At 44.8% G+C, this 27178-nt stretch overlaps 1 protein-coding gene across 2 annotated transcripts in view; it reads right to left on the bottom strand.

The window, feature by feature from the left end:
• Positions 1–27178, bottom strand: part of TRAPPC12 (trafficking protein particle complex subunit 12) — a 172695-nt gene that overhangs the window by 77913 nt on the left and 67604 nt on the right. For both annotated transcript variants that reach the window (XM_056564093.1, XM_056564092.1), the window contains exon 5: positions 12199–12337. In XM_056564093.1, the coding sequence (XP_056420068.1) occupies positions 12199–12337 (139 nt within the window). The remainder of the gene's footprint in view (positions 1–12198; positions 12338–27178) is intronic.

Raw genomic sequence — 27178 nt, 5'->3', positions numbered from 1 at the left:
TACCTGTATGTTTAGGTTAGTACAGGTGACCCTGCTGTCAGTCTCCCTTTAAAGGAATACTCTAAGGGATAAGATGTCTAAACGCGGGGGTCCCGCCGCTGGGGACCCCCGCGATCTCTCCAGCAGCACCCTGTTTCTCAGCTGCACAGAGCAAGGATCACTCTGTTGCTGATGACGGGCGATGGAGTATCGTGACGTCATGGCTCCGCCACCTCGTGACATCACGCCCCGCCTCTTCAATGCAAGTCGATGGGAGGGGGCATGACGGCCACCACCACCCCTCCCATAGACTTGCATTGAGGGGGCGGGCGTGATGTCACGAGGTGGCGGAGCCATGACGTCACGATACTCCATCACCAGTCATGAGCCACAGAGCGATCCAGAGCGGCCTGCGATCTCTCCTGCAGAACCCCTGTTTCTCAGCTGCAGGGGGTTCTGCAGGAAAGATCGTGGGGGTCCCCACTGGCGGGACCCCCGCAATCAGACATCTTATAAGATGTCTAGGGGCGGAGTACCCCTTTAAGGCACTACTTTAGCCTTTTTTTTTCACAAAACAGTCCTGAAAATGTGAAAAAAATAAAAAATCCTTCTCTATGAGCCTGTGGTTAGGAAAAGTTAAGATACATACCACTTTCACCTCTAAGACACAACAAAAATACTAACTCAGCCTGTAATTGATGTAACGTCAAAGGTGCTGCCAATAGGTATTGGACTATCCTAACCTCTTATCCATAATGAATGTGGCTGTCAGTCATCCGTCTTATTCCCTACTACTGCTATTCTCTGTCAGTCTATATATTGACTTCCTATCTCCTACAGGATTCAATGCTAAGCTCTACTCTGAAATTGTGATCTCAACTTACGTGAGGTGGAAAAGTCTAGATATTGTATAAACACACAGCACATTCTTTTTATCCCGTTTCTTACATTCACATCTGTAAAATTCTATGTTGGACATAGTCTACCAATTCAAAAACGTTACCTTCCTACAATATTTCAAGGGGGTATACATATACAGTGATCCCTAAACTTAGAATGGCCTCAACATACAATAGCTTCAACATACAATGATCTTTTCTGGACCATCGTAAGTTGAAACCAGACTCAACATACAACGTACAGACAGTCCATATCTGTGAAACCTGTCAATGGCCGGAAGAACCGACCAATCAAAATGGGCATTCACTGGTAAAACCCCTGTATTACTGAAGCGTATGCACTGACTGGTGTCTGGTAGCGCCCCCTACAGTACAGGGAGGTATTACATGTTCTGTACTCTTTACCTGTACCAGGGTTAACTGCTCCTTTGGACACCAGGTAAGGGCGACTCCATGTTACTTTTTTAGGACATTGTGTGTACTGTACAGGACCCTGAAGAAGCTCCTGTCCTCTACATAGACCAGTGTTTCCCAAGCGTGGCTCCAGCGGTTGCAAAACTACAACTCCCAGCATGCCCGGACAGCCTTTGGCTGTCCGGGCATGCTGGGAGTTGTAGTTTTGCAACAGCTGGAGGCTCCCTGCTTGGGAAACACTGACATAGACAGTGATTTACAGCTCCCAGCAGATCTTTATTACTTTTATATGTAAGGATTTGCTTTATCTATATTAGTTATCTACTTATTTTTCTTTAATTCTCACTTTTTCCTATTTTTGGAGACATTTTGGTGCCTTTAGAACCAATTACCAGGTTTCCATAGAGTTCTGGTCTCAACATACAATGGTTTCATCATACAATGGTCGTCCAAGAACCAATTAATATTATAACTTGAGGGACCACTGTATAAATGGATGAAAAAAATAGCAATTGCACCTGAGCCCTTTTGCCTCAATGAGCCATGGTAATAGGGGCAGAATAATTTTTAGGGTTCATGTACACTCCGGAATCTCCATTCGGAGATATTCAAAACAGAGACTTCATCAGTAACTGGGCACCGGCCAAACAAGCAGGTGCTAGGACCACTCGGAAATGTGCCATCACCATAGAGGGCATTGCATTTCCAAGGGCATTCCGCCGAAAAAAAGAACATTTCTGGGGTCTGGAAATTCAGAAGTGTGAATGGTGTAGCAGAATCCCATTGAAAGCATTGGGAGGCTGCTGCACTGTATTTTCCGCAGCGAAGTTCCCCTCAGAAAATACATAGTGTGAATGAGCCCTTACATACTGTTGCACTCTACCAGTCAAGACACAGAGAAGGCCCACGCATGATATAAGGATTAGCCTTCGGTTATCCACACCTAAGGCCGGGTTCACACTGCGATTTTGTTTCCGTTTAAGTTTTATATATTTGCAAAGGTAAACGGATGCTAAAAAAGTACGCAGATGCATGGCATATAGTAGAATCCATTTCAAATTGACTTACATTGTTAGAATCTAGCAAAATTAGTGAAATGGAGAAAAAAACGTGATGCGGACCAGTGTAAACTCCGATTTATTTTTAGTCATTTTATTCATCCCAATTGTTTTAGTCTTGTTTTAGTCTACTAATGGTCATAACATTTTAGTCAATTAAATAGATTTAAAAAAGCTAAATAAAATTCAACTAGTTTAGTTAAAAATTCTAAACACTTAAATAAAGCAAACGGAATATATACTCCTATTATTACTAAGGGAATTAAGGTTTTACCATTAAATATAGGCCAAAAGATATATACTGATGAGATCTCTCCCACATCTTCTGTACCTCACACTGTAGCCTAGTTCAACCCCTTAAGTACCAAGGGCGTACAGGTACGTCCTTGGTCCTGCTCTCCTGATATAACGCGGGGTTACACAGTAACACCGCGTCATATCACGGTGGGCCCGGCGTCATAGTGAAGCCGGGACCCGCCTCTAATAGCGCGCAGCGCTGATCGCGGCGCCGCGCGCTATTAACCCTTTAGCCGCGCGCTCAGAGCTGAGCCGCTCGGCTAAAAGCGAAACCAAAAGTGGCCAGCTAGCTCAGTTGGGCTGTTCGGGATAGCCGCGGCTAATCGCGGCATCCCGAACAGCTGACAGGACAGCGGGAGGGCCCCTTCCTGCCTCCTCGCTGTCCGATCGCCGAATGACTGCTCAGTGCCTGAGATCCAGGCATGAGCAGTCATGCGGCAGAATCGTTGATCACTGGTTTCTTATGAGAAACCAGTGATCAATGATGATCAGTGTGTGCAGTGTTATAGGTCCCTATGGGATAACAATGATCAGTATAAGAGATCAGTGTGTGCAGTGTTATAGGTCCCTATGGGACCTATAACACTGCAAAAAAAAAAGTGGAAAAAAAAGTGAATAAAGATCATTTAACTCCTCCCCTATTAAAAGTTTGAATCACCCCCCCTTTTCCAAAAAAAAAAAAAAAAAGTGTAAATAAAAATAAACATATATGGTATCACCACGTGCGGAAATGTCCAAATTATAATAATATATCATTAATTAAACCGCTCGGTCAATGGCGTGCGCGCAAAAAAAATTCCAAAGTCCAAAATAGTGCATTTTTGGTCACTTTTTATATCGTTTAAAAATGAATAAAAAGATCAATAAATCCTATCAATGCAAAAATGGTACCATTAAAAACTTCAGATCACAACGCAAAAGATGAGCCCTCATACCGCCCCATACACGGAAAAATAAAAAAGTTATAGGGGTCAGAAGATGACAATTTTTAACGTATTAATTTTCCTGCATGTAGTTATGTTTTTTTCCAGAAGTCCGACAAAATCAAACCTATATAAGTAGAGAACCTATATAGATGCACCAAACTGACACAGTATTATGAGTAAATATAAATCTTTATTATAATCAGATAAGATAAAACATGATAAAAAATGATAAAAAAATCAGCAGCAGTTAGAAAGAAAACGACTCCGAACACAGATATTAGATAATGTCCAATAGGCACATGGAATGGCACATAAATATAGGCATACAATACTCAATGGAAAGTGGACTTAAAAGCAAGCCACAATATATATATATATAAAGAATACACCTGAAGATGCCTCAGTAAACCCAGTACACTAATGTAAACAAGAAGGACATATAAAGAAGTATAGCTAGTAAAGTGTCATTTGCCCAGTGCTATCGGCAGTATGAATACAGGGAGACAAGGATGTTGATCATACATATCTGAGGGGAAACAAACCACCTCGGTAAAAGTTGGAGCATCGGTTGTCCCTGAAAAAAGTTTTATTAACCCCTTAAGGACACATGACGTACTGGAACGTCATGTGTCCACTCCCGATCTATAACGCGGGGCCACGGCGTGGCCCCGCGTCATAGCGGGTCGGGCCCGGCCTCTAACAACGGCCGCGTGCGGAAATGTCCGAATTATAAAAATATATCGTTAATTAAACCGCACGGTCAATGGCGTGCGCGCAAAAAAATTCCAAAGTCCAAAATAGTGCATTTTTGGTCACTTTTTATATCATGAAAAAATGAATAAAAAGCGATCAATAAGTCCTATCAATGCAAAAATGGTATCGTTAAAAACTTCAGATCACGGCACAAAAAATGAGCCCTCATACCGCCCCATACACGGAAAAATAAAAAAGTTATAGGGGTCAGAAGATGACAATTTTAAACGTATAAATTTTTCTGCATGAAGTTATGATTTTTTCCAGAAGTGCGACAAATTCAAACCTGTATAAGTAGGGTATCATTTTAATCGTATTGACCTACAGAATAAAGATAAGGGGTCATTTTTACCGAAAAATGTACTACGTAGAAACGGAAGCCCCCAAAAGTTACAAAATGGCGTTTTTTTTTTCAATTTCGTCTCACAATGATTTTTTTTCCCGTTTCACCGTAGATTTTTGGGCACAATGACTGACGTCATTACAAAGTAGAATTGGTGGTGCAAAAAATAAGCCATCATATGGATTTTTAGGTGCAAAATTGAAAGAGTTATGATTTTTTAAAGGCAAGGAGCAAAAAACGAAAATGCAAAAACGGAAAAAACCCCGGTCCTTAAGGGGTTAAACATATAAGACTGTCCATGCACCTAGCCAACTGACACCCAGCTATACTTACAAAGGTCGGGAGCCTACCCCTACGTCGTTTCGCTCACTCGCTTCCTCAATTTATTGGTTTATATATCTATATAAGTAGAGTATCATTTTAATCGTATGGACCTACAGAATAAAGATAAGGTGTCATTTTTACCGAAAAATGTACTACGTAGAAACGGAAGCCCCCAAACTTACAAAACTGCGTTTTTTTTTCAATTTTGTCGCACAATGATTTTTTTTTCCGTTTCACCGTAGATTTTTGGGCAAAATGACTGACGTCATTACAAAGTAGAATTGGTGGCACAAAAAATAAGCCATCATATGGATTTTTAGGTGCAAAATTGAAAGAGTTATGATTTTTTAAAGGCAAGGAGCAAAAAACGAAAATGCAAAAACGGAAAAAACCCCGGTCCTTATGGGGTTAAATCAGTTGACTAGAAAAGTCGACAGATTTTGGTTATAGTTTTAGTCATCATAACTCTGTTTTATTTTGTTTTAATCACTGGATATCTGTTGATGACTAAAACGATTATGAAAATAATTAGTGATACAGCCGTGCATCCCCCGCTATTGTGGGTTGGTTGGGTGGAAGTACTGGTTATTCTTGCAGAGATCCAGTTGGTGTACAAAGCCTTTCATGCAATGCTCATTGGGAAAGTGCAGACAAAATACAGGTAGTGTGTGTGTTTTGGGGGCAAACGGGACAAGCAGTAGCGTACAAGCAGGGCTCTGTACACCCCGAGGACAAGCAGGGCTCTGTACACCCCGAGGACAAGCAGGGCTCTGTACACCCCGAGGACAAGCAGGGCTCTGTACACCCCGAGGACAAGCAGGGCTCTGTACACCCCGAGGACAAGCAGGGCTCTGTACACCCCGAGGACAAGCAGGGCTCTGTACACCCCGAGGACAAGCAGGGCTCTGTACACCCCGAGGACAAGCAGGGCTCTGTACACACAGAGGACAAGCAGGGCTCTGTGCACACAGAGGACAAGCAGGGCTCTGTGCACACCGAGGACAAGCAGGGCTCTGTACACACCGAGGACAAGCAGGGCTCTGTACACACCGAGGACAAGCCGGGCTCTGTACACACCGAGGACAAGCCGGGCTCTGTACACACCGAGGACAAGCAGGGCTCTGTGCACACTGAGGACAAGCTGGGCTCTGTACACACTGAGGACAAGCTGGGCTCTGTACACACTGAGGACAAGCTGGGCTCTGTGCACACTGAGGACAAGCTGGGCTCTGTACACACTGAGGACAAGCAGGGCTCTGTACACACTGAGGACAAGCAGGGCTCTGTACACACTGAGGACAAGCAGGGCTCTGTGCACACTGAGGACAAGCAGGGCTCTGTGCACACTGAGGACAAGCAGGGCTCTGTACACACTGAGGACAAGCAGGGCTCTGTACACCCAGGACAAAAAGGGATCTGCGCACTGAGGCTCAGTGATACCCCCAGCTCACACAGCAGGCTGTTTGTCAAGCTAGAAGCCTACTACACAGAGCCCTACTTGTCCCGCTCTCCCTGTAGTTTGTCTCATCATAGACACACAGGCACTAGATGAAGGCAGCATATGGCATTTTTTAAACTAAATGTATATATATAAATATAAAAATATAAATATGTTATCTACATTCTGTAAAGAGTTTTTGCAAATGATAGGTTCACTTACACTTTGTTACAGTTGACTTTATTACTCACTTATCATTCCATGTTCCTCTCAGTCCCTGTACCATGTGACCAGCACTCCAACTTACTTAATGTAGTATTCCTCATTGCTGTAAGTATGGGGGAGACCAACCTCAGTGACCCCGTGATCTCTAGAAAGAAGGACTGGCACCATTCATTGTCTATGGGAGCGCCAGTGATATCATGTGGATGAAAATATGTTTTTTAGAGGCTGGAATACTTAAAGGGGTACTCCCCCCCTAGACATCTTATCCCCTATCCAAAGGATAGGGGATAAGATGTCTGATCACGGCAGTCACGCCCCCTCCCATAGACTTGCATTGAGGGGGCAAGATGTGAAGTCACACGGGGCGGAGTCGTGACGTCACGAACTTCCGTTCCCGTGGTCGGGACCCAGACCCTCCAGTGCTTCCGGAGCAGAAACAGGTGGGTGCCGTATGCTATATTGCGGGGGTCCCCTATCCTTTTAATAGGGGATAAGATGTCTAGGGGTGGAGTACCCCTTTAAAGCATGTTAGGAGTGGTGCAGAAGTCCCTTTCTGATTCCAATAAAAACATTAAATGTGACTCCCCCTACAATACTTAGAATATGTACTACAACTTCCTGACCGTGTGGATCCAGAAGAATAAATGAAGTGAGGAATTTGACTATTTATTTTTAACCTGTACAGCTGATGAAGTTATTGTCGCACCAGATAAATTGCTATGAAAATTTGTGAGCATTTAAAACAACAAGTGGTAAAGAAATACAGTAAGAAAGCGCGGCACAAATGACTCTGTGTTTTAGCACACGGCAAGAACAGAGGCTTTGTATTGTCAGGAAGGGGAATCGCTGAAGGTTGGACATGAATAGGGGAAAGCAGAGAGGATCAAATGGTTCCTGTGCAGAACGCCGAAAAAGAAGACGGGGGAAAAACTAGTAATTATAAGGGAAGGAAGATGCAAATTGAACAAATGAAAAGGCAATGGCTCCCAGACGGGCACTTAGGTGAAGGAGATTTTCCCCTGCAGTATCAAAGTGACAGAAAGAGGTCTCCCGCTATTATTGAGGCTCTCTCACATATCTGCCAGAAGAATGTGCAAGTGTAAGTAATACACATTATTCCCTCCCTCAAAGAATTATTTATATCACCATCTATCTACCTAGACAGACAGGCACTGTGTAGGTGCAAAGAAGGGTTTAAAGGAACAGTAAACATGGAGAAAAACCTTGCACAGTATTACGCAAGATATCTACAGTATTATAATATATATAGATATATATATATATATAAAATACTTAAAGGGGTACTCCGGTGCTAAGACAACTTATCCCCTATCCCCCTGATCGCGGGGGTCCCGCCACTGGGGACCCCCGTGATCTTGCACGCAGCACCCCGTTACCATCAGTCCCCGGAGCATGTTCGCTCCGGGTCTGATGCCTGGCAATCACGGGGCCAGAGAATCACGGCTCCGCCCCCGTGTGAAGTCACGCTTCGCCCCCTCAATGCAAGCCTATGGGAGGGGCAGAGCCTCCTCCCATAGGCTTGCATTGAGTGGGCGGAGCATTGTAATGTCACACGGGGCGGAGCAGTGACGTCACAATGCTCTGGCCCCGTGATCGCCAGTCATCGGACCCGGAGCGAACATGCTCCGGGGACTGATGGTAACGGGGTGCTGCGTGCAAGATCACGGGGGTCCCCAGTGGTGGGACCCCAGTGATCAGCCATCTTATCCCCTATCCTTTGGATAGGGGATAAGATGTCTTAGCGCCGGAGTACCCCTTTAATGTGTGTGTGTATGTACAGTTTGTATGTGTGTATGTACCAGCATCACTTCCAAACAGCTGAAGATATTGCCATGAAACTTGGCCACATGTTACTTATATGTCAACAACAAACATAGGATAGGTAATTTAACCCTTACTCACCCCCATTTGCGACGGTCAGGGTTTTTGTTTAAAGTCCCATACAAGTCTATGGGAAATATATGTTACTGCATAACTTCTGTATGGCTGGAGATATTTCGATAATACTTGGTCACATGTTACTTATGTGTCAAATAAAAATATATAATAGTTAAATTAACCCTTACCTACCCCCTTATGTGAAGGATGGGGTTTTTGTTTAAAGTCCCATACAAGTATATAGAACTTCTGGTACCTTACACCACAAGCTCTGCTCTGCATCTCATGGTGAATGAGTCAGTTCGGCTGGCAAACCGCACCCCCCCTCCCACATTCCATGCCCCATCTTGAAAAGACATGGCACCCTTTAAGCCACACCCCTTTTATTTTCAGTTTACAATATCTTCATCACAACTCAGCCCCACCTGAGGACAGGATATGAGGATTAGAAACCAGGATAAGATATGAGAACAGGATATTGGGACGGGATAGGAGGTCGGATATGGGGACGGGATATGAGGACAAGATATGAGGTTGGTATATAGGTGGACGGGACATGAGGATGGGATAGGAGGTCGGAATATGAGGTCTGGATATGGGGACAGGATATGAAGATGGGATATGAGGTCGGGATATGGGGATGGGATATGGGGATGGGATATGGGGACGGGATATGGGGACGGGATATGGGGACGGGATAGGAGGTCTGGATATAAGGATGGGACATGAGGACTGGATATGAGGTCGGAATAAGAGGAGGGGATTTGGGGTTGGGATATGGGGTCAGGATCTGAGGACAGCATATGACAGCATTTGCTTTTCCTCCCCCACAAGGATTAGATAGGGAAAAGCCGGGCAGTGCTGGGTTCTCAGCTAGTTATAGATATAATGTTCCTAATAATAATGGTTATATAAAGGAATCTCATCCTGGTCTCTTACATTTTTGTAAGGTAAATGGGGTGTTATTTAGTAGACGTAGACATAGTTCTCTACTGCAAACTGCATAATGGGGTAGAGCATATGCTCCGGACCAGCTGCCGTACAGGAGGAGGCTGTTCTTCCCTGCAATTTGTAAACAGGGAAGTGGGGGTTTAAAAGGTGTACTCGGGAGAAGAAAAAAAAAAAAGGTAAAATTAACTTGTGCCAGAAAGTTATACAGATTTGTTAATTACTTCTGTTTAAAAATCTTAACCCTTCCCTCAGCTGCTGTATACTACAGAGAAAGTTGTGTAGTTCTATCCAGTCTGACCACAGTGCTCTCTGCTGCCACCTCTGTCCATGTCAAGGGCGGTCCAGAGGAGGAGCAAATCCCCATAACAAACCTCTCCTGCTCCAGACAGTTCCTGACATGGACAGAGGTGGCAGCAGAGAGCACTGGAGTCAGACTGGAAAGAACTACACAACTTCCTCGGGAGCATACAGCAGCTGATAGGTACTAGTAGGGTTAAGATTTTTAAATAGAAGCAACATACAAATCTGTAAAACTTTATGACTCCAGTTGATTTGAAATATTTTTTTTCGATTGAAGTACCTCTTTAAGTCTTGGAAAACTTTTAAATGTGCTTTTGGGAACCATAGGGAAAGGTGGAATAACTCGCCTAACCTGGAAACAACCCCCTCTCCCCTACCCTGGGCCATTTTTTTTGCCACAAAATGCCCTCATGTGATGTCATGGGTTCTAAGTGATAAGAAGAGCACAAGGACAGCGCCTGGGAGGGATAGTTTGCAATGGCATAGTAGGATAAGCCGCATATGGGTGAGATTCCTGGACAGGGCTGCCCTCGGTGGGGGGGGGGGGGGGGGGGGGGGGGAGGTGGTATCAAGGTTACAAGAGATTCCCTGAGAGAGTTCAATAGAATCAGATATCCGCCTCAACCCCCATGGTAGCATCTCTGGATACCTCCTCCAAAACCTAGATTACCGATATACCAGATGTGGTAAGACTGTAACCTACATCTTGATTCACAGGACAGCTCCATAGACTTATAATGGGATTGCATGACAGATCACTGCGAGCTGGGGAGTGAAGCACGGTATCTACTTTTACTGAAACTATGAAATGAAAGGGGCAGTTTAAAGTGTCAACAGAGAGCACTGTGGTCAGACTGGAAGGAACTACACAACTTCCTCTGGAGCATACAGCAGCTAAGTACTGAAAGGGTTAAGATTTTTAAATAGAAGTCATTTACTAATTTGTATATAACTTCCTGGCTCCAGTTGATTTAAGAAATTTACTCCGGTGGAATTTTTTTTATTTATTTTTTTAAATCAACTGATACCAGAAAATTTTACAGATTTGTAAATTACTTCTATTAAAAAATCTTTATCCTTCCAGTACTTATTAGCGGCTTTATACTACAGAGGAAGTTCTTTTCTGTCATGACCACAGTGCTTTCTGCTGACACCTCTGTCCATGTCAGGAGGAGAAAATCCCCAAAGCAAACATATGATGCTCTGGACAGTTCATAAAATAGACAGATGTGTCAGCAGAGAGCACTGTGGTTGTGACAAAAGAAATCCCAAAAAGAAAATAATTTCCTCTGTAGTATACAGCCGCTAATAAGTACTGGAAGGTTTAAGAATTTTTTATAGAAGTAATTTATTTATTTAATCTGTTTAACTTTCTGGCACCAGTTGATTTAAAAAAAAAAAAAAAATAATAAATTTCCAGCGGAGTACCCCTCAGTGTAAAGCACCTCTAAGATTCTTGTTTCAGGTCTATCTAGATCAGTGTTGTCCAAACAGTGTGTGTCTCCAGCTGTTGCAAAACTACAACTCTCAGCATGCCCGGACAGCCTTTGGCTGTCTGGACATGCTGGGAGTTGTAGTTTTGCAACAGCTGGAGACACACTATTTGGTCTAACAGTGGTCTAGATGTATCTTCTGACTTCTGACTTTAAAAAAATCGACATCTAAAATTCTCGAATTTCCACGTGGAGTTTAGATGGCTTTTCTTGCCAAACATACCTCTAATATCACACATTTAAAAAAAAATACATTTTTATTTTTTAAATTACAATCTTTAGGTTTTTTTTTCTATTTTTATTTATTTATTATTTTGCTTCTCTGAGTATTGGGATTGGCCCCTTTGTTTGACTACAATTGCCTCATCTTCACAATTCATTAGGATTGCATCAGCTACTTATAGGGGTACTCTGGTAAAAAAAAAGGGGTACTCCATTAAAAAATCTTTACCTTTCCAGTACATTTTAGCAGCTGTATGCTACAGAGGAAATTCTTTTTGAATTTCTTTTTTTGTCTTGTCCCCAGTGCTCTCTGCTGACACCTCTGTCCGTGTCAGGAATGTCCAGTGCAGCATAGGTTTGCAATGGGGATTTTCTCCTGCTCTGGACAGTTCTTGATACGGGCATCAGCTGTCAGCAGAGAGCACTGTGGACAAGACAAAAAGAAATTCAAAAAGAAAAAGAATTTCCTCTGTAGCATACAGCTGCTAATAAGTACTGGAAGGGTAAAGATTTTTTTTATAGAAGTCATTTAAAAATCTGTTTAACTTTCTGGCTACAGTTGATTGAAAAAAAAAAAAAAAAATTCCACTGGAGTACCCCTTTAACCCCACACCTATAACTTGTGCACAGACCCAAATGTATTCATAACAGAGAGTAAAAATAAAAAGTTGTCTTACCTCTGCGGCCCGGATAAACATGAGGGTAATATTCATAGTAGAGGTCCGGCTGGTCAAGGTTTTTAAAAGGTTCAAACTCCATTTCTGCATTTTGGAAAAGTCCAAGTTTCACCAACAAAGACAACCTCAGAAACCAGAGCTGGAAAACACATAAATACCTGGTTAGGACGGCCATTATTCATTACATCTATAGCATTACATGACTGCAGGGTCTACTTGCATCAATGGATGTTTGCCCTCGGTCAGCTTCTTCAGTTAACCCCTTCCCGACCCATGACATACATGTATGTCATGGGTCAGGTGAGGGAGTAATGGCGCAAAATCAAAGATTTTGGGTCACATAACATCCCAGAAAAAAATGGAATAAAAAGTGATCAAAAAGTCAAAACCCTGATCCCCTTACTTACCAATCAGACTACAATATTTCTATGGTCTTTTCTGGACCATTCTAACTTGAACCCAGACTCCTCATACAATGCTACGGATGGACCAGATATGTGTCATGGCTGGAAGACAATCAGAATGGGCATTTCACTGGGAAAACCCCTGTATTACTGAAGTGCATGCACTGACTGCCTGTCTGGTAGCGCCTCCTAAAGAACAGGGAGATACTACATGTTCTGTACTCCTCTTTACCTGTGCATGCAGGGATTAGCTGATCCTTTGGACACCAGGTGGGGGCGGCTCCATGTTACCTTTTTGGGACACTGTGTGTACTGTACAGAAGATCTGTCCTCTACATAGACAGTGATTTAAAGCTCCCAGAAGATCTATATATATATATTTGACATTTTGGCACCTCCCAACCAATTACCAGGTTTCCATATTATTATGGTCTCAACATACAATGCATATTATAAATTGAGGGACCACTGTACTATGCAAAAATGATACTGGTAAAAACTACAGGTCACTGCATATAAAATTAGCTTTAATACAGATCTATAGGTGTAATAAAAAAATTAAGAAATTAATAAAACCATTTATGGGGGTTTGAACATAGACATGCTCAGATTTTTTGGGTTTCTTTTCAAGTTTCTTAATATTTATTTTTATCAAAAAACAAAACACTCATTATCCAAATATGGTACCATTGGAATTGCACTGACCCTAGAATAAAGTTAGCATGTCAGTTTTACCATATGGAAAACTGCGTAATTCCATTCATTTTTTTAATTTTTTTATTTTGCCCTACGAAAAAATTTTTAAGGCCTTGTAATGCATTTTAGGGTAAAATAAAGGATGTTAGCGAAAAGATCAATTTAGCCTACAAAACATAAGCCCTAATATAAATCTATTAGTTAAAAAACAAAAATTATGGGTCTAAGGGAGGAGGAAAACGTTTGCCACAAATAAAAATTCTGGGGGGTTGGGAAAGCGGTTAAAGAAGCAATTCAACAGAGACTAATGCTAAAAGATCCTCCATGTGGATAATTTGTCAATTAAACCAAAACTATTAAAAAGTCCTAGGGACACGTCAAAAATATCGGTCAAGGTCTGAGTGTTCAGACGGCTATTGAGCAGTACAATAAGCGGGGAAAGAAGCGGGGAAAGAAGTGGGGAAAGTGGTGGGGAGCCAAAGGCTTCTATCCCTACGAGACCTGGACTGCCCCATAGACTTACATTATGAGTCCATGCAGATCATGTGACACCATGTTGGATAACAATTCGCTAATCCAGTGACCAAAACTTTTAATATATATCTCTACTTCATAAACATACCTATACCACTCAAAGACATGATGGAGACCAAGCAGGGTATGGACACACGTAGCAGGTGCCAAGCGTACAACAACCCTGTAGCCACTTTTACTGCAAATCTGTGTTTTCAAATTGACTTAAAGGGGTACTCCACTGGAAAAAAAATTCTTTAAATCAACTGGTGCCAGAAAGTTAATCAGATTTGTAAATTACTTCTATTTAAAAAATCTTAATCCTTCCAGGACTTAGCTGCTGTATGCGCCACAGGAAGTTATTTTCCGTTTGAATTTCCTTTCTGTCTGACACCTCTGTCCATGTCAGGAACTGTCCAGAGCAGGATAGGTTTGATATGGGGATTTGCTCCTACTCTGGACAGTTCCTCACACGGACAGAGGTGTCAGCAGAGAGCACTGTGGTCAGACAGAAAGGCAATCCAAGAAGAAAATAACTTCCTGTGGAGCAAATAACAGCTGATAAGTACTGAAAGGATTAAGATTTTTTAATAGTAGTAGTTTAACTTTTCAAACAGTTGATTTAAAAAAATAAATAAAATGTTTTCCAGTGGAGTACCCCTTTAATGGCTGCACTATTTTGTAGGTAAACAGTTTTATACTATGTTCACACAGATTTCTGGAGTGTATTGGGGGAGATTTTTGAAAACCTGTGCAGAGGAAAAGTTGTCCAGTTGCCCAGAGCAACCAATCAGATCGCTTCTTTCATTTTTCACAGGCCTTCATAAAAATGAAGGCAGCAAGCTGATTGGTTGCTGTGGGCAAATGGGCAAATTTACCTCTGAACAGGTTTTCAGAAATCTCCCCCAAAATGTCTGTTTTATGCCTCAAAGTATGCCTATTTTATGTCCGTTTTTTCCCTATTAAAGGAGTACTCTGGTGCAGAGTACTCCTGCTCCTTCCTGCCTGGGCTGCAAAAAAAAAATTAAACTAAACAATCACTCACCTTCCTGGGTTCCCGTGGAGCGCCACTACAGCTGATCGGTCCTCCGGTCCATCTTCTTCATACTTCCGTGTGAACGAAGCGTCACATGGCGCTCAGCCTATTATGGGCCGACAGCCGAAGGCTGTCCGGGCATGCTGGGAGCTGTAGTTTTGCAACAGCTGGAGGCACCCTGGTTTGGAAACACTGTACTAGTGTCTAACTTTGAGTTGCTCTCTATTGTATTTTATTAGAATTTTGACACAGAAATATACTGGCATTATACAGGAGCCCTGGTTGTTATCATTAAACTTGGTTATGTCTGTTAAGGGCACTTGACACTTATTGGTATCAGTAGGTGGCGCTATTGTCATCTTATTTAAAGAGAGCCTTCACTAAACTCCAAATGCAAATTAAAGGGAACATATTACCAGAAAATTAACCTATTGTGAAAATCATGTTTATAAAGAATTTTTTTTGGAATGTTTTTTCAAATGTTTAAACTTAACTATCTAGAAGAAAAAATAATCCTGAAATCTGGCAGATTTAACTCTGGCCACTAGGTCTAATAATAGGATAACACTTCCTGTTCTGTGCAAATGACTTTCCAGCAGTGTCCGCCATAACAGACGGGAAAACAATAAGGTGATTTTTTTTTTAACACTTACCGTAAAATCTCTTTATCGAAGGATCCATTGGGGGACACAGACAGTGGGTGTATCTTGCTGTCTCTAGGAGGTGTGACACTAAGGTGATAAAAAAAAGTCAGCTCCTCCCGGTAGGATATACCCGCCTTCAGGCTCTGAGCTAGTCAGTTTAAGTTCCAGAGCAATAGGAGGAGACCAATAGGTCAAGGAAAAACCCAAAACTGTCTGAGAACCAGAAGAAAGAACATAACTGAACACACCCCCGGACAGAGAACCAAAGGAAAATCCCAAAAAGGGCGGGAGCTGTGTCCCCCAATGGATCCTTCAAGAAAGAGATTTTACGGTAAGTGTTAAAAAATCTCCTTTTCTCTATCGGCTCCATTGGGGACACAGACAGTGGGACGTACCAAAGCCATCCTTGGGTGGGCAGATAAGTAATCAGGCAGACGACTGATCCACTGCCGCCTGCAACACCTTATGCCCAGGGTAGAATCAGCCGATGCAAAAGTATGAACCCAGTAAAACCTCGAGAAAGTGTGCACAGACGACCAGGTAGCCGCCTTGCAAATCTGCGAGGCTCTATTCTGGAGAGCCCAGGATGCCCCAACAGAACGCGTGGAATGAGCCACAACCCTGAAAGGAGGAATCTTCCCCTTACATCGATAGGCTTCCGAAATGGCAGACCGAATCCACCTAGAAATGGTGGCCTTGCGACGGCCTTGCGAGGTTGTCCCTTGCGACGACCTTTAAGGACGAAAAAGGAATCACACTGACGAAACGAAGAAGTGATGGAGAGATAAGACCGAACAGCCCAAACCACGTCCAGCTTGTGCAGTAAGCGCTCCCTAGGATGAGAAGGAGCCGGGCAAATGACAGGAGGACAATATCCTCATTGAGATGAAAGGCCGAGACCACCTTAGGTAAAAAGGAAGGGTCTGGCCAGAAAACAACCTTGTCCTGGTGGATCACCAGAAACGGAGAACGGCAGGAAAGAGCTGCCAATTCAGACACCCTCCGGATGGAGGTGATAGCCACCAAAAACAACACTTTCCAAGAAACACCTCTCTAAGACACCTCTCTAAGGGGCTCAAAGGGTGCACCCTGGAGGGCACTCAGAACTAAATTCAAGTCCCAAGGAGGAGAGGGAGATCGATAAGGAGGAATAGCGTGCGTCACTCCTTGCAGGAAGGTCCGGACATGAGAATTAGAAGCAAGGGGCCGCTGGAAAAGAACAGTAAGGGCCGAAACCTGACCCTTAAGGGAACTGAGAGACAACCCTAGTTCCAACCCCGACTGCAAAAAGGAGAGAAGACGGGGAACAGAGAAGGTCACGAACGAAAATAAGACCTCCAAGTACGGTGGTAAATCCTTGCAGAGGAGGGCTTACGAGCCTTGAGCATGGTGCAAATTATTTGGGAAGAGAACCCGCGGGCCCTCAAAACCGCGGTCTCAACCGCCACGGCGTCAAATGCAGCGACTGTAAATTGGGGTGGCAAAGAGGACCCTGAGAGAGCAGGTCCGGACGGAGCGGAAGGCGCAGTGGAGCGTCGTCCAGGAGCCTGACTACGTCGGCGTACCACGACCTTCGGGGCCAATCTGGGGCTACCAGAATGGCGGGGACGCCCTCTGCCTTGAGCTTCCTCAGTACCCTGGAAAGAAGCGGAAGAGGAGGGAACAGATAGGGTAGGGCAAACCCCGCCCAAGGAATCACTAGGGCCTCCACAGGACTTGGACACAAAAGGAAGGACATTCCGATTGTACCGGGACGCGAAGAGGTCCACGTCCGGGATGCCCCAGAGGTCGCAGAGTTGGGCGAAGACCTCTGGATGAAGAGACCACTCGCCTGGGTCAGGTGAGGACCGACTGAGGAAGTCCGCTTCCCAGTTGAGCACCCCTGGGATGTGAATCGCTGAAATGGCCGGAACCTTGCTCTCCGCCCAGGAGAGAATCTTGGTCACCTCGGCCATGGCTGCCAAGCTGCGAGTGCCACCCCTGACGATTTATGTACGCCACGGCCGTGGCATTGTCCGACTGAACGCGGACAGGAGGGGACTGAAGAAGGGACTCCAAATGAGGAAGACAAAGAAGAATCGCCCGTAATTCCAATATGTTTATCGGAAGAAGGGTCTCCTGGGGAGACCAGAGTCCCTGAACCGTCCAATCCCTCAACACGCTGCCCCAGCCCGACAGGCTGGCATCCGTTGTAACAACCTGCCAGTGAAGGGGAAGAAACGACCGCCCTTGGAGAAGAAGGGGGGAGTGGAGCCACCAAAGCAGAGACTGATGGACCCTGAGAGGGAGAACAATCTGACAATTGAGGGACAGAGGAGACCTATTCCATTGAGAGAGAATCGCCAGTTGAAGGGGGCAGTAATGAAACTGGGCAAAAGGTACAGCCTCCATAGTTGCCACCATCCAACCCAGGACTTCCATACAAGTGCGGATGGAGACTGATACTTGGTTCCGAAGGGAGCGGACCCCTGACCGGAGCGCCAGACGTTTGTCCGGCGGAAGACTAATTCGGGCAGCGGCCGTGTCAAAGTGAAGTCCCAGAAAGGTTAGAGACTGGGTAGGACGGAGGACAGACTTGTCCTGGTTGACCATCCACCCGAAGCGAGTCAGAGTGTGGAGAGTGATGTCCAGATTCTCCAGAGTCTGGGCCCTGGTTGGAGCCTTGATGAGAAGGTTTTCCAGATAGGGTATCAGCGAGATTCCCCTCGACCGTAACAGGCCTATCACAGGCGCAAGGACCTTTGTAAAGACCCGTCCGGGACCGCAAAGCGGAGGATCCGATGATGGCCTGGAAATATTGGCACATGGAGGTAGGCATCCTTGATGTCCACCGATGAAAGGAACTCCCCTTGTTCCAGGGACGCCACTACCGAACGGAGAGATTCCATTCAGAAGTGGCGGATGAGAAGATGATGGTTGAGACGCTTGAGGTCCAGAATTGGACGCACAGAACCGTCCTTCTTGGGGACCACAAAAAGATTTGAATAGAAACCCCGAAACCGTTCCCCTGGAGGAACAGGAACAATAACCCCCTGGAGAAGCAGAGACTGGAGAGCCGCTCGAAACTGCTTCACCAGAGGAGGAGACCAGGGGGCCCGGAAGCGAAAAAAGCGATCCCTCGGAAGGGATCCAAATTCGATCCGGTAACCGTTGGACACCATGTCCCTGACCCAAGAGTCTTGAATGTGAGAGGTACAAATGTCTCGAAAAGGTAAGAGACGACCTCCCACCCAAGAAGAAACCGCGGGTGGGGGCCTAATTCATGCAGAAGTGAGCTTGCGGTTGCCTGATTTGGGCGCAAAACGGCCGGACCGGTTGGAGTCAGACTTCCAAGACGGGCGTGCCCGGAACAAGGGAGCCTTTTTGTCCCGCGAGGGCGCCTGCCCGGACCCCTTGTTGGAGCTGGAGGTCCGAAAGGACCGAAAGGAAAAGGACTTCCTTTGGGAAGTAGGGCGAGCCTTATTTTGAGGTAACAAGGAACTCTTACCTCCCGTTGCATCAGAGATAATCTCATCAAGGCGTTTGCCAAAAAGACGGCCACCGGTAAAGGGAAGCTCAGTGACAGATCTTTTGGAAGCGGCATCCGCATTCCAAGCCTTAAGCCACATAGAGCGGCGGAGAGCCGCTAGATGACCCACAGCATAGGCAGAACAACGGGCTGCCTGCATGGAAGATGCGCACAGAAAATCCCTGGCTTTAGAGCATTGGAGAGCCAAAACAGATAGATCCTCTGGGGGGGATCCCGCTAAGATATCCTGACGGAGCTTTTGGCACCACTCCGACAGGCCCTTGGACACCCATGTGGAGGCAAAGATGGGAAGAAGAGAAGAGCCAGCAGCTTCAGTGTCAAACTTCGCTAAGGATTCTACCTTCTTGTCCGTGGGATCCTTGAAGGCAGCGGCATCTGCCAGAGGCAGTGTAGTCGCCTTATTGATCCGGGAAACTGGTGGGTCCACTGAGGGAGGAGAAATCACCTTAGTGACAAAGACCTTGTCAAATGGATAACGATCTTGAATTGTCTTGATTCCCGGGAACCTCTTGTCTGGATGTATCCATGCGGTTTCCAGAATGTCATCAAAGTCAGCGTGAGAGCTGAACTTCTGAGGTGCTGGCTTAGCACGATGAAAGGATACTCCTGGATTGACATCTGAAGATCCTGGGTCCTCTAAGTGAAAGGTGTCTCTTAGGGCTGTAACCAAAGAGTTCACCATTGCAACTGATTCAGGGCGGTCTTCTGAGTCAGATGCTGGCACGGAAGCCTCGTCGACCAGTTCACCAGGGGAATGAGAATGAGTAGAGGCAGTCCTGGAGGGGGACGACTGACCGAGTACGAGGCTCTGGCATGGCAGAGCGGTGACTCCGAGAACGTCCTCTGGAGGAGCGACGTTTGTGCCCAGATGACAGGGGGGGGGGGGCAGGACCCACGAGGGGAACGCTCACGTCTACCTGAAGACTCATTGGAAGAGTCGGACGAGGCACCCCTAGGACGCTTGTGAGAGCGTGAAGTATGTGGAGACGAGGAGCGAGCCCTTCCAGAGGTCCTGCGCCGGGGAGACCCCTTCAAGGCGGACACCACTTCCCGGGAGGCCTCTGCCACAGAGCGCAAGACTTGGGTCAAATCAGCCATATACTGGGTCAGGGAAGAAACCCAGGCTGGGGGAGCGGCTGGATCCACCAGGACCGAAGGGGCATCAGGGGGTACCAGGGGGTCTGGGGGAGCAGTGGAACAGGCAGGACAAGTGGGCTTGGCAGAGCCAGACATCTTGGTATTACAGTGCTTACAGAGATAGTAAGTCACTGAGTTCCAGGTCTCTGTTTAGAGGGAGGAACAGCTCTGGGTACGGACATAATGTGTGAAAAGAAGAAAGAAGGGAGAAGGGAGAACTTTCTCACCCTAGTCTGTGTCCCCTGACAGCTGCAGTGAGGAGACTCGCTCAGTGCAGCTAGAGAGAGAAACAGGCCAGCCAATAGGAAGAGAGGGGCGTGCCTGAAGCAAGGCACGAAGTAACTGACCCCTTCCTAAAGAAAATCACGCCCACGGCATTGATTGGAGGCTGCTTCGCGCCTCTGAGCGCTCCCAGCCCTGTGGGCGGAGCTACAGACCGGCCGAAGAGAACTGTCACGGCGCCGGCTCCTAGTCCCGAGCGCACCTGTCGCCCGTTTGTGCGCTCAGGGGAATAGAGTGGGCGGCCAACGGCGGCAGAGAATACCGGAGAAAAGAAGTAAGCCGGCGCTGAAGCGCCTGGCTCATAGCAGCGCCGCGGCTGTCAGCCGCGTATAAGACGCTGCCAACAAAGTGAAAGTAAGCCGGCGCTGAGAGCGCCCGGCCCGGGACAGCGCCGTGGCTGCCAGCCACATATAAGGCAAAGTAACACCAATCACACACACGCACACAAAGTGAAGTGCCGGAATAAGGCACTGTGCACGTAGTCACCCAAGCACACACACACACACAAGTGAAGTGCCCCATATATGATGTCCCTTCAGGAGCCACTGCTCCCCCAAAAATAAAGTGCAGCCCCTGTAAGCTAGCCCCAAAAACTGAAGGAGGGCCAAAACAGGGGGTCTCCAGCTGCTGCGAGTCCGTACCTATGGAGAAAAAAGAGGAAGTACTTACCTCAGTCAGAAGAGCTCACCTACTGTAGTCTTCAGTGAAGTCTTCAGCCAGCATTAGTTACCTGCATCACGTCTGGCTGCTATGCGCGAGCGAGGCGAGCAGGGAAAAAGGGGGACCCGGACCCGTGAGGTACCACCCAAGCGCTGACCGTTGGCGAGGGGGGGGTTAACAGCGCATATACGCAATGTCTGTGCCCCCTCACTTGCAATGGGGAAACGGGGAACCGCAGTCCCTGAGTCCCCACCTGAAAACAGAAAAGAAAAGGAATAAACTAACACGTCCCTAACTAGGAAAACTAAAAAATTTGAAGACCTGGTCTGGAGCAACCCAGACCACGTCCACCTCCTTTAGACACTAAGCTTAAACTGACTAGCTCAGAGCCTGAAGGTGGGTGTATCCTGCTGGGAGGAGCTTACTTTTTTTTTTTTTTATCACAATAGTGTCACACCTCCTAGAGACAGCAAGATACACCCACAGTCTGTGTCCCCCAAAAGTTGACACCAGGGTATAGATAAGATAGGATTAGGCCATTCGTAATAGGTGACGGTCACAGCTCTTCTCCTCTTCACAATGACCTCAGCGCAGAGCATGCCCACAACATTCTCCATAGAAATAAATAGGGTATCTTCCTGTCTACTGTAAAACTTATCTCTAAATGCTGCTAAGGCTTCTTTCACACTGCCGTTGCGAAAACGGGTATCAAACTTTTTTTTTTGTTTGACTGCCTTCATTTTGATGGGCAACAGAAGGTCACAATGGACCCCATTATAGTCAATGGGGTCCGTCGGGCAGTGCCGTTTTTCAGCGGGAGAAAAAGACGGCGCAAGCAGCATTTTTTCTCCTGGTAGTGTGAATGGGGCCTAACAAAGCAGAAGTCCTATATATATGGCAGTCCCCAGAATAATGTACAAAATAATGAAATAAAAATTACAATCTGAAAAAAAGAAACATTACTAACAGATAGCATGTTTCCACATTTGTCCCTAATCAGTTTAAAAAAAAAAATATATATATATGATACGCTTTTTTTTAATAAAATATAATATTTCATTTATACTATTATAATTACATACATACACACACATCACATATACCGTACATATATATTAGACATGCGCAATGCGTGTACGCCGTGATGGCGAGGTTACAGTATGATCAACTATGATACTTTCTGTTTATTGGCAAGTGCAGTCGTTGCCGCCCCCGCCGCTGATTATTATTGTTATTATCTACACGTGCACCTGATTGAGCATATTTTACTGTTTTCCCATATTGTACTAATGCCGATACTGTAATGTGTGTATCCTTACATCTTGCACTTTATATTATACTCTCTTCCTAGTATATATGTACACTGTTGATATTTCATCACTTTTTTCGTATTATTGTAATATTGATTGTGGTTAATTGTGAATTGTTTTGCACATGTTTTATACCACTGAGTTGGTCACTTGTACTCATGCTTGAAAAAAGGCTGCATGGGCAGCTGAAACGTTGCATTTTTCTTTTTTTTTTTTTTAACACATGTTTGGATTGGAATAAACAGTTACTATTTTCACTATAAAGGGCATGTTCCCACTTGGCGTATACGCAGCGCATTTCACGCTGCGCAAAATCTGCAGCAACAGCGGGAAATACGCTGTGTATCCCTCGCTCACCATACACACAAGGCTTTCTGGCAGCAGCCCTATGTGTGCAGTGAGTTTGGGAGGCAGGGCCGTGTGCCGGCGTGACTGTGATGCGCGACTCCACCTCCAAAACTCACTGCGCACATAGGGCTGCCGCCGGAAAGCCTTGTGTGTATGGTGAGCGAGGGATACGCAGCGTATTTCCTGCTGCAGATTTTGCGTGGCATGAAATATGCTGAGTGTACGCCAAGTGGGAACATGCCCCAAGCGTGCTGCAGCAAATTGCTTTTTGTTGGATTTATCCAAGGCCTTCTGACCAGGGCAAACACTTGCATCTGTTCACTTTATGTGTAGTGCTGATCTACCCCTGCTTTCTTTCTACACACACACACACAGATATATATATAGACACATACACACACGTGAAACTCGATGAATATCATGCACAATTTCATTGTATTCCATTAATGCAACTTAAAAGGAAAGGAAGCATGAAGTGCTCCAAAATCTCCTGGTAGACGGATGTGTTGACCCTGGACTTAATGAAGCACAGTGACCAACACCAGCAGATGACATGGCTCCCAAATCATATCATATATTGTGGATTTGGGGTTTCCATGAGCTGTAAGCAATAACCATCACAATTATGACAAATCACGGCTTGAACTATCTTGCTTTGCAAGTAATGAGTCTCTCTCATATTAGTTTCACCTTTTAAGTTGCATTACTGAAATGAATCAACTTTGCTCGATATTCAAATTTTTCGAGTTTCACGCGTGTGTATATATATATATATATATATATAAATATATAAATATATATTATATACATATACACACACACATACACAAGCATACATGCAAACTAATTTACTCCTAGCATGTTTAAGAAGAAAAAAAATTAAATAATAATAAGAATATACTGGGACACTACAGTAAAAATAATGTCAGTCTAGCTGGTATGTCTGTAGGTTTCCACTTCCATTATTTGGTGGATTTAAGAATAAATCATCATAAGAAAGTCTCCTTTAAGTAATGCAGCCACATTTACTGAAAATCTATAGCTATAGAAATGCAGCCATAAATCCACGTACCATCCATATCCTCAATGTCTTATACCCCAGAAGCCACTGACCCAGATCTTGCGCTGATGAAACGTAATGCCGCCCAAACAGCTGTGTGACGGCTGAAAGTAATCACAATGGAAATCCCAAAGGGACTCGTAGATGTATGGAACAGAGGAGTCCTAGTGATCGCAGCTAACAAATAACTTTTACTGTACTCTTTACAACTTCTAAGCCTTTATTTTGTTATAGAAAACCTGATACCGGGGCAGGTTAAATAGAGGCTTTTACTAATGGGTGCTATACAGCTCACAGGACCAGGAACTGGGGAGGGGGGGCATCTGGTTTACTTAAATGGGACAGGATGGCAATAAGGCTTCTTTCACACTATGAGTATTCATCCGTTATTAAACATTATTTATCTCTTAAAAACGGATATATAATAATGGATGAAATAACGGGTGCTAAAGGCTGAACAACGTCCGGAAAAACAACGGGCATATTCATCCGTTACGACCCGTTATAAGATCCGTCATATATGGCCGTTTTAACACTTCTGCCTACAGGCTCCTACAGCCGGGACTACTACTACTCCCATTATGGAACAGACTCTGCTCCATGATTGGGGTTGTAGTACAGGGGCTGAGGGATTGATCGCACTGGGTCTTACTTCTAAAACCCGATGCGATTAGAAGTTATTAAACAGGGGAGCGGGCGGGATGCTCCACTCCCCTGCAAAGAAGATTTATTTATGCATGATTTCCCCCTATACAGTCATGGCCATAAATGTTGGCATCCTTGAAATTGAAAATGAAGTATTTCTCATAGAAAAGGATTGCAGTAACACACGTTTTGCTATATACATATTTATTCCCTTTGTGTGTATTGGAAATAAACCAAAAAATGGAGGAAAAAAAGCAAATTGGACATAATGTCACACCAAACTCCAAAATGGGCTGGACAAAATTATTGACACCCTTAAATTAATATTTGGTTGCACACCCTTTGGAAAAAATAACTGAAATCAGTCGCTTCCTATAACCATCAATAAGCTTCTTACACCTCTCAGCCGGGATGTTGGACCAATCTTCCTTTGTAAACTGCTCCAGGTCTCTTATTGGAAGGCGCCTTTTCCCAACAGCCATTTTAAGATCTCTCCACAGGTATTCAACGGGATTTATATCCGGACTCATTGCTGGCCACTTCAGAACTCTCCAGTGCTTTGTTGCCATCCATTTCTGGGTGCTTTTTGACATATGTTTGGGGTCATAGTCCTGCTGGAAGACCCAAGATCTCAGACGCAAACCCAGCTTTCTGACACTGGGCTGTACAGTGCAACCCAAAATCCATTGGTAATCCTCAGATTTCATGATGTCTTGCACACATTCAAGGCACCCAGTGCCAGAGGCAGCAAAACAACTGCAAAAAATCATTGACCCTCCACCATATTTCACTGTAGGTACTGTGTTCTTTTCTTTGTAGGCCTCATTCCGTTTTCGGTAAACAGTAGAATGATGTGCTTTACCAAAAACAGCTCTATCTTTGTCTCATCTGGCCACAAGATGTTTTCGTAGAAGGATTTTGGCTTACATAAGTTCATTTTGTCAAAATGTAGTCTTGCTTTTTTATGTCTCTATGTCAGCAGTGGGGTCCTCCTGGGTCTCCTGCCATAGCGTTTCATTTCATTTAAATGTCGAAGGATAGTTTGCACTGACACTGATGCTTCCTGAGCCTGCAGGACAGCTTGAATATCTTTGGAACTTGTTTGGGGCTGCTTATCCACCATCCAGACTATCCTGCGTTAACACCTTGCATCAATTTTTCTCTTCCGTCCACGCCCAGGGAGATTAGCTACAGTGCCATGGGTTGCAAACTTCTTGATAATGTTGCGCACTGTGGACAAAGGCAAATCTAGATCTCTGGAGATGGACTTGTAACCTTGAGATTGTTGATATTTTTTCACAATTTTGGTTCTTAAGTCCTCAGACAGTTCTCTTCTCCTCTTTCTGTTGCCCATGCTTAGTGTGACACAATGCAAAGACTATGTGAACTTCTCTCCTTTTTATCTGCTTTCAGGTGTGATTTTTATGTTGCCCACATCTGTTACTTGCCCCAGGTAAATTTAAAGGAGCATCACATGCTTGAAACAATCGTATTTTTACATAATTTTGTCCAGCCCATTTTTGGAGTTTGGTGTGACATTATGTCCAATCTGCTTTTTTTCCTCTTTTTTGGTTTCGTTCCAATATACACAAAGGGAATAAACATGTGTATAGCAAAACATGTGTACTGCAATCCGTCTCTGTGAGAAATACTTAATTTTCTTGAAAAAATTCATAGGTGCCAACATTTAGGGCCATGCGCTGCAGGGGTCAGACATATATCCATATGTCTGTCCCCACAGCACTTATATAATCATATGCCTTCGCAGCACTATAATTGACAAGTATTCTATCAGCAGCACATGCTGCTGGAGGAATATATATATATATATATATATATATATATATATATATATACATACATATACACATATACATACACACACACGCGCTGCGCGGGACAATATATATGCGCTGCGGGGGCCAGACATATACCCCCCCACTCAGCGATTCTATATATCTTTCCCCACCGCAGCACTTCTATTTGAAAACCTTGCTGGGAGCCCTGAATGACTCCTTAGTACTGCCAATTCAGGGCTCCCCGCGGGGAATTTAAAAATGAAAGTAAAGTACATCGTACATTGCAGGGGAGTGGAGCATGCCGCCCGCTCCCCTGTTTGATAACTTCTAATCGCATCAGGTCTCAGAAGTGAAACCCGGTGCGATCAATCCCTCTGCCCCGTACTACAACCCCCACCATGGAAAAGAGTCTGTTCCATGATGGGGGTTGTAGTACAAACACTAATGTAGCCTTCCCAGCCACCGGCAGACTCCCGTAGCCGGGGAATTACTACTCCCATCATGGAAACAAGACTGTTCCATGATGGGAGTAGTAGTAGTCCCTCAGCACTGCAGGAGTCTGCTGATGTCACCTCTTCTGAGCAAGTGCATGTGCCATTTTTTCTTCCGTCACAAATAACATCCGTTATTCATGACGAGCTATAACGGGTCATAACGGGTAATCAAAAAATCCCATAGACTTTAATGGGATTTTGGAACGGCCGTTTAACATCCATTTTTAAGGCTTTTCTAATGGAGGTTTATAACGGGTCTTCTAATGGAGCAACTTTATAGTGTGAAAGGGGCCAAACAGGCACCCATCACAGCAACAGGAGAGGTGCAAGATAAAACAAAAAAACAACCCCCATCTAATCACGTTTCATACTATTCTTTAAAGTGAAATGTAGGAGAAGACAGAAATAATTAGTTATAAAATG

The sequence above is a fragment of the Hyla sarda genome, chromosome 3 (assembly GCF_029499605.1).
Source record: "Hyla sarda isolate aHylSar1 chromosome 3, aHylSar1.hap1, whole genome shotgun sequence".
NCBI lineage: Eukaryota > Metazoa > Chordata > Amphibia > Anura > Hylidae > Hyla > Hyla sarda.
Note: the sequence above shows the minus strand (reverse complement) of the source record. Positions and strands in the feature narration are given on the sequence as shown.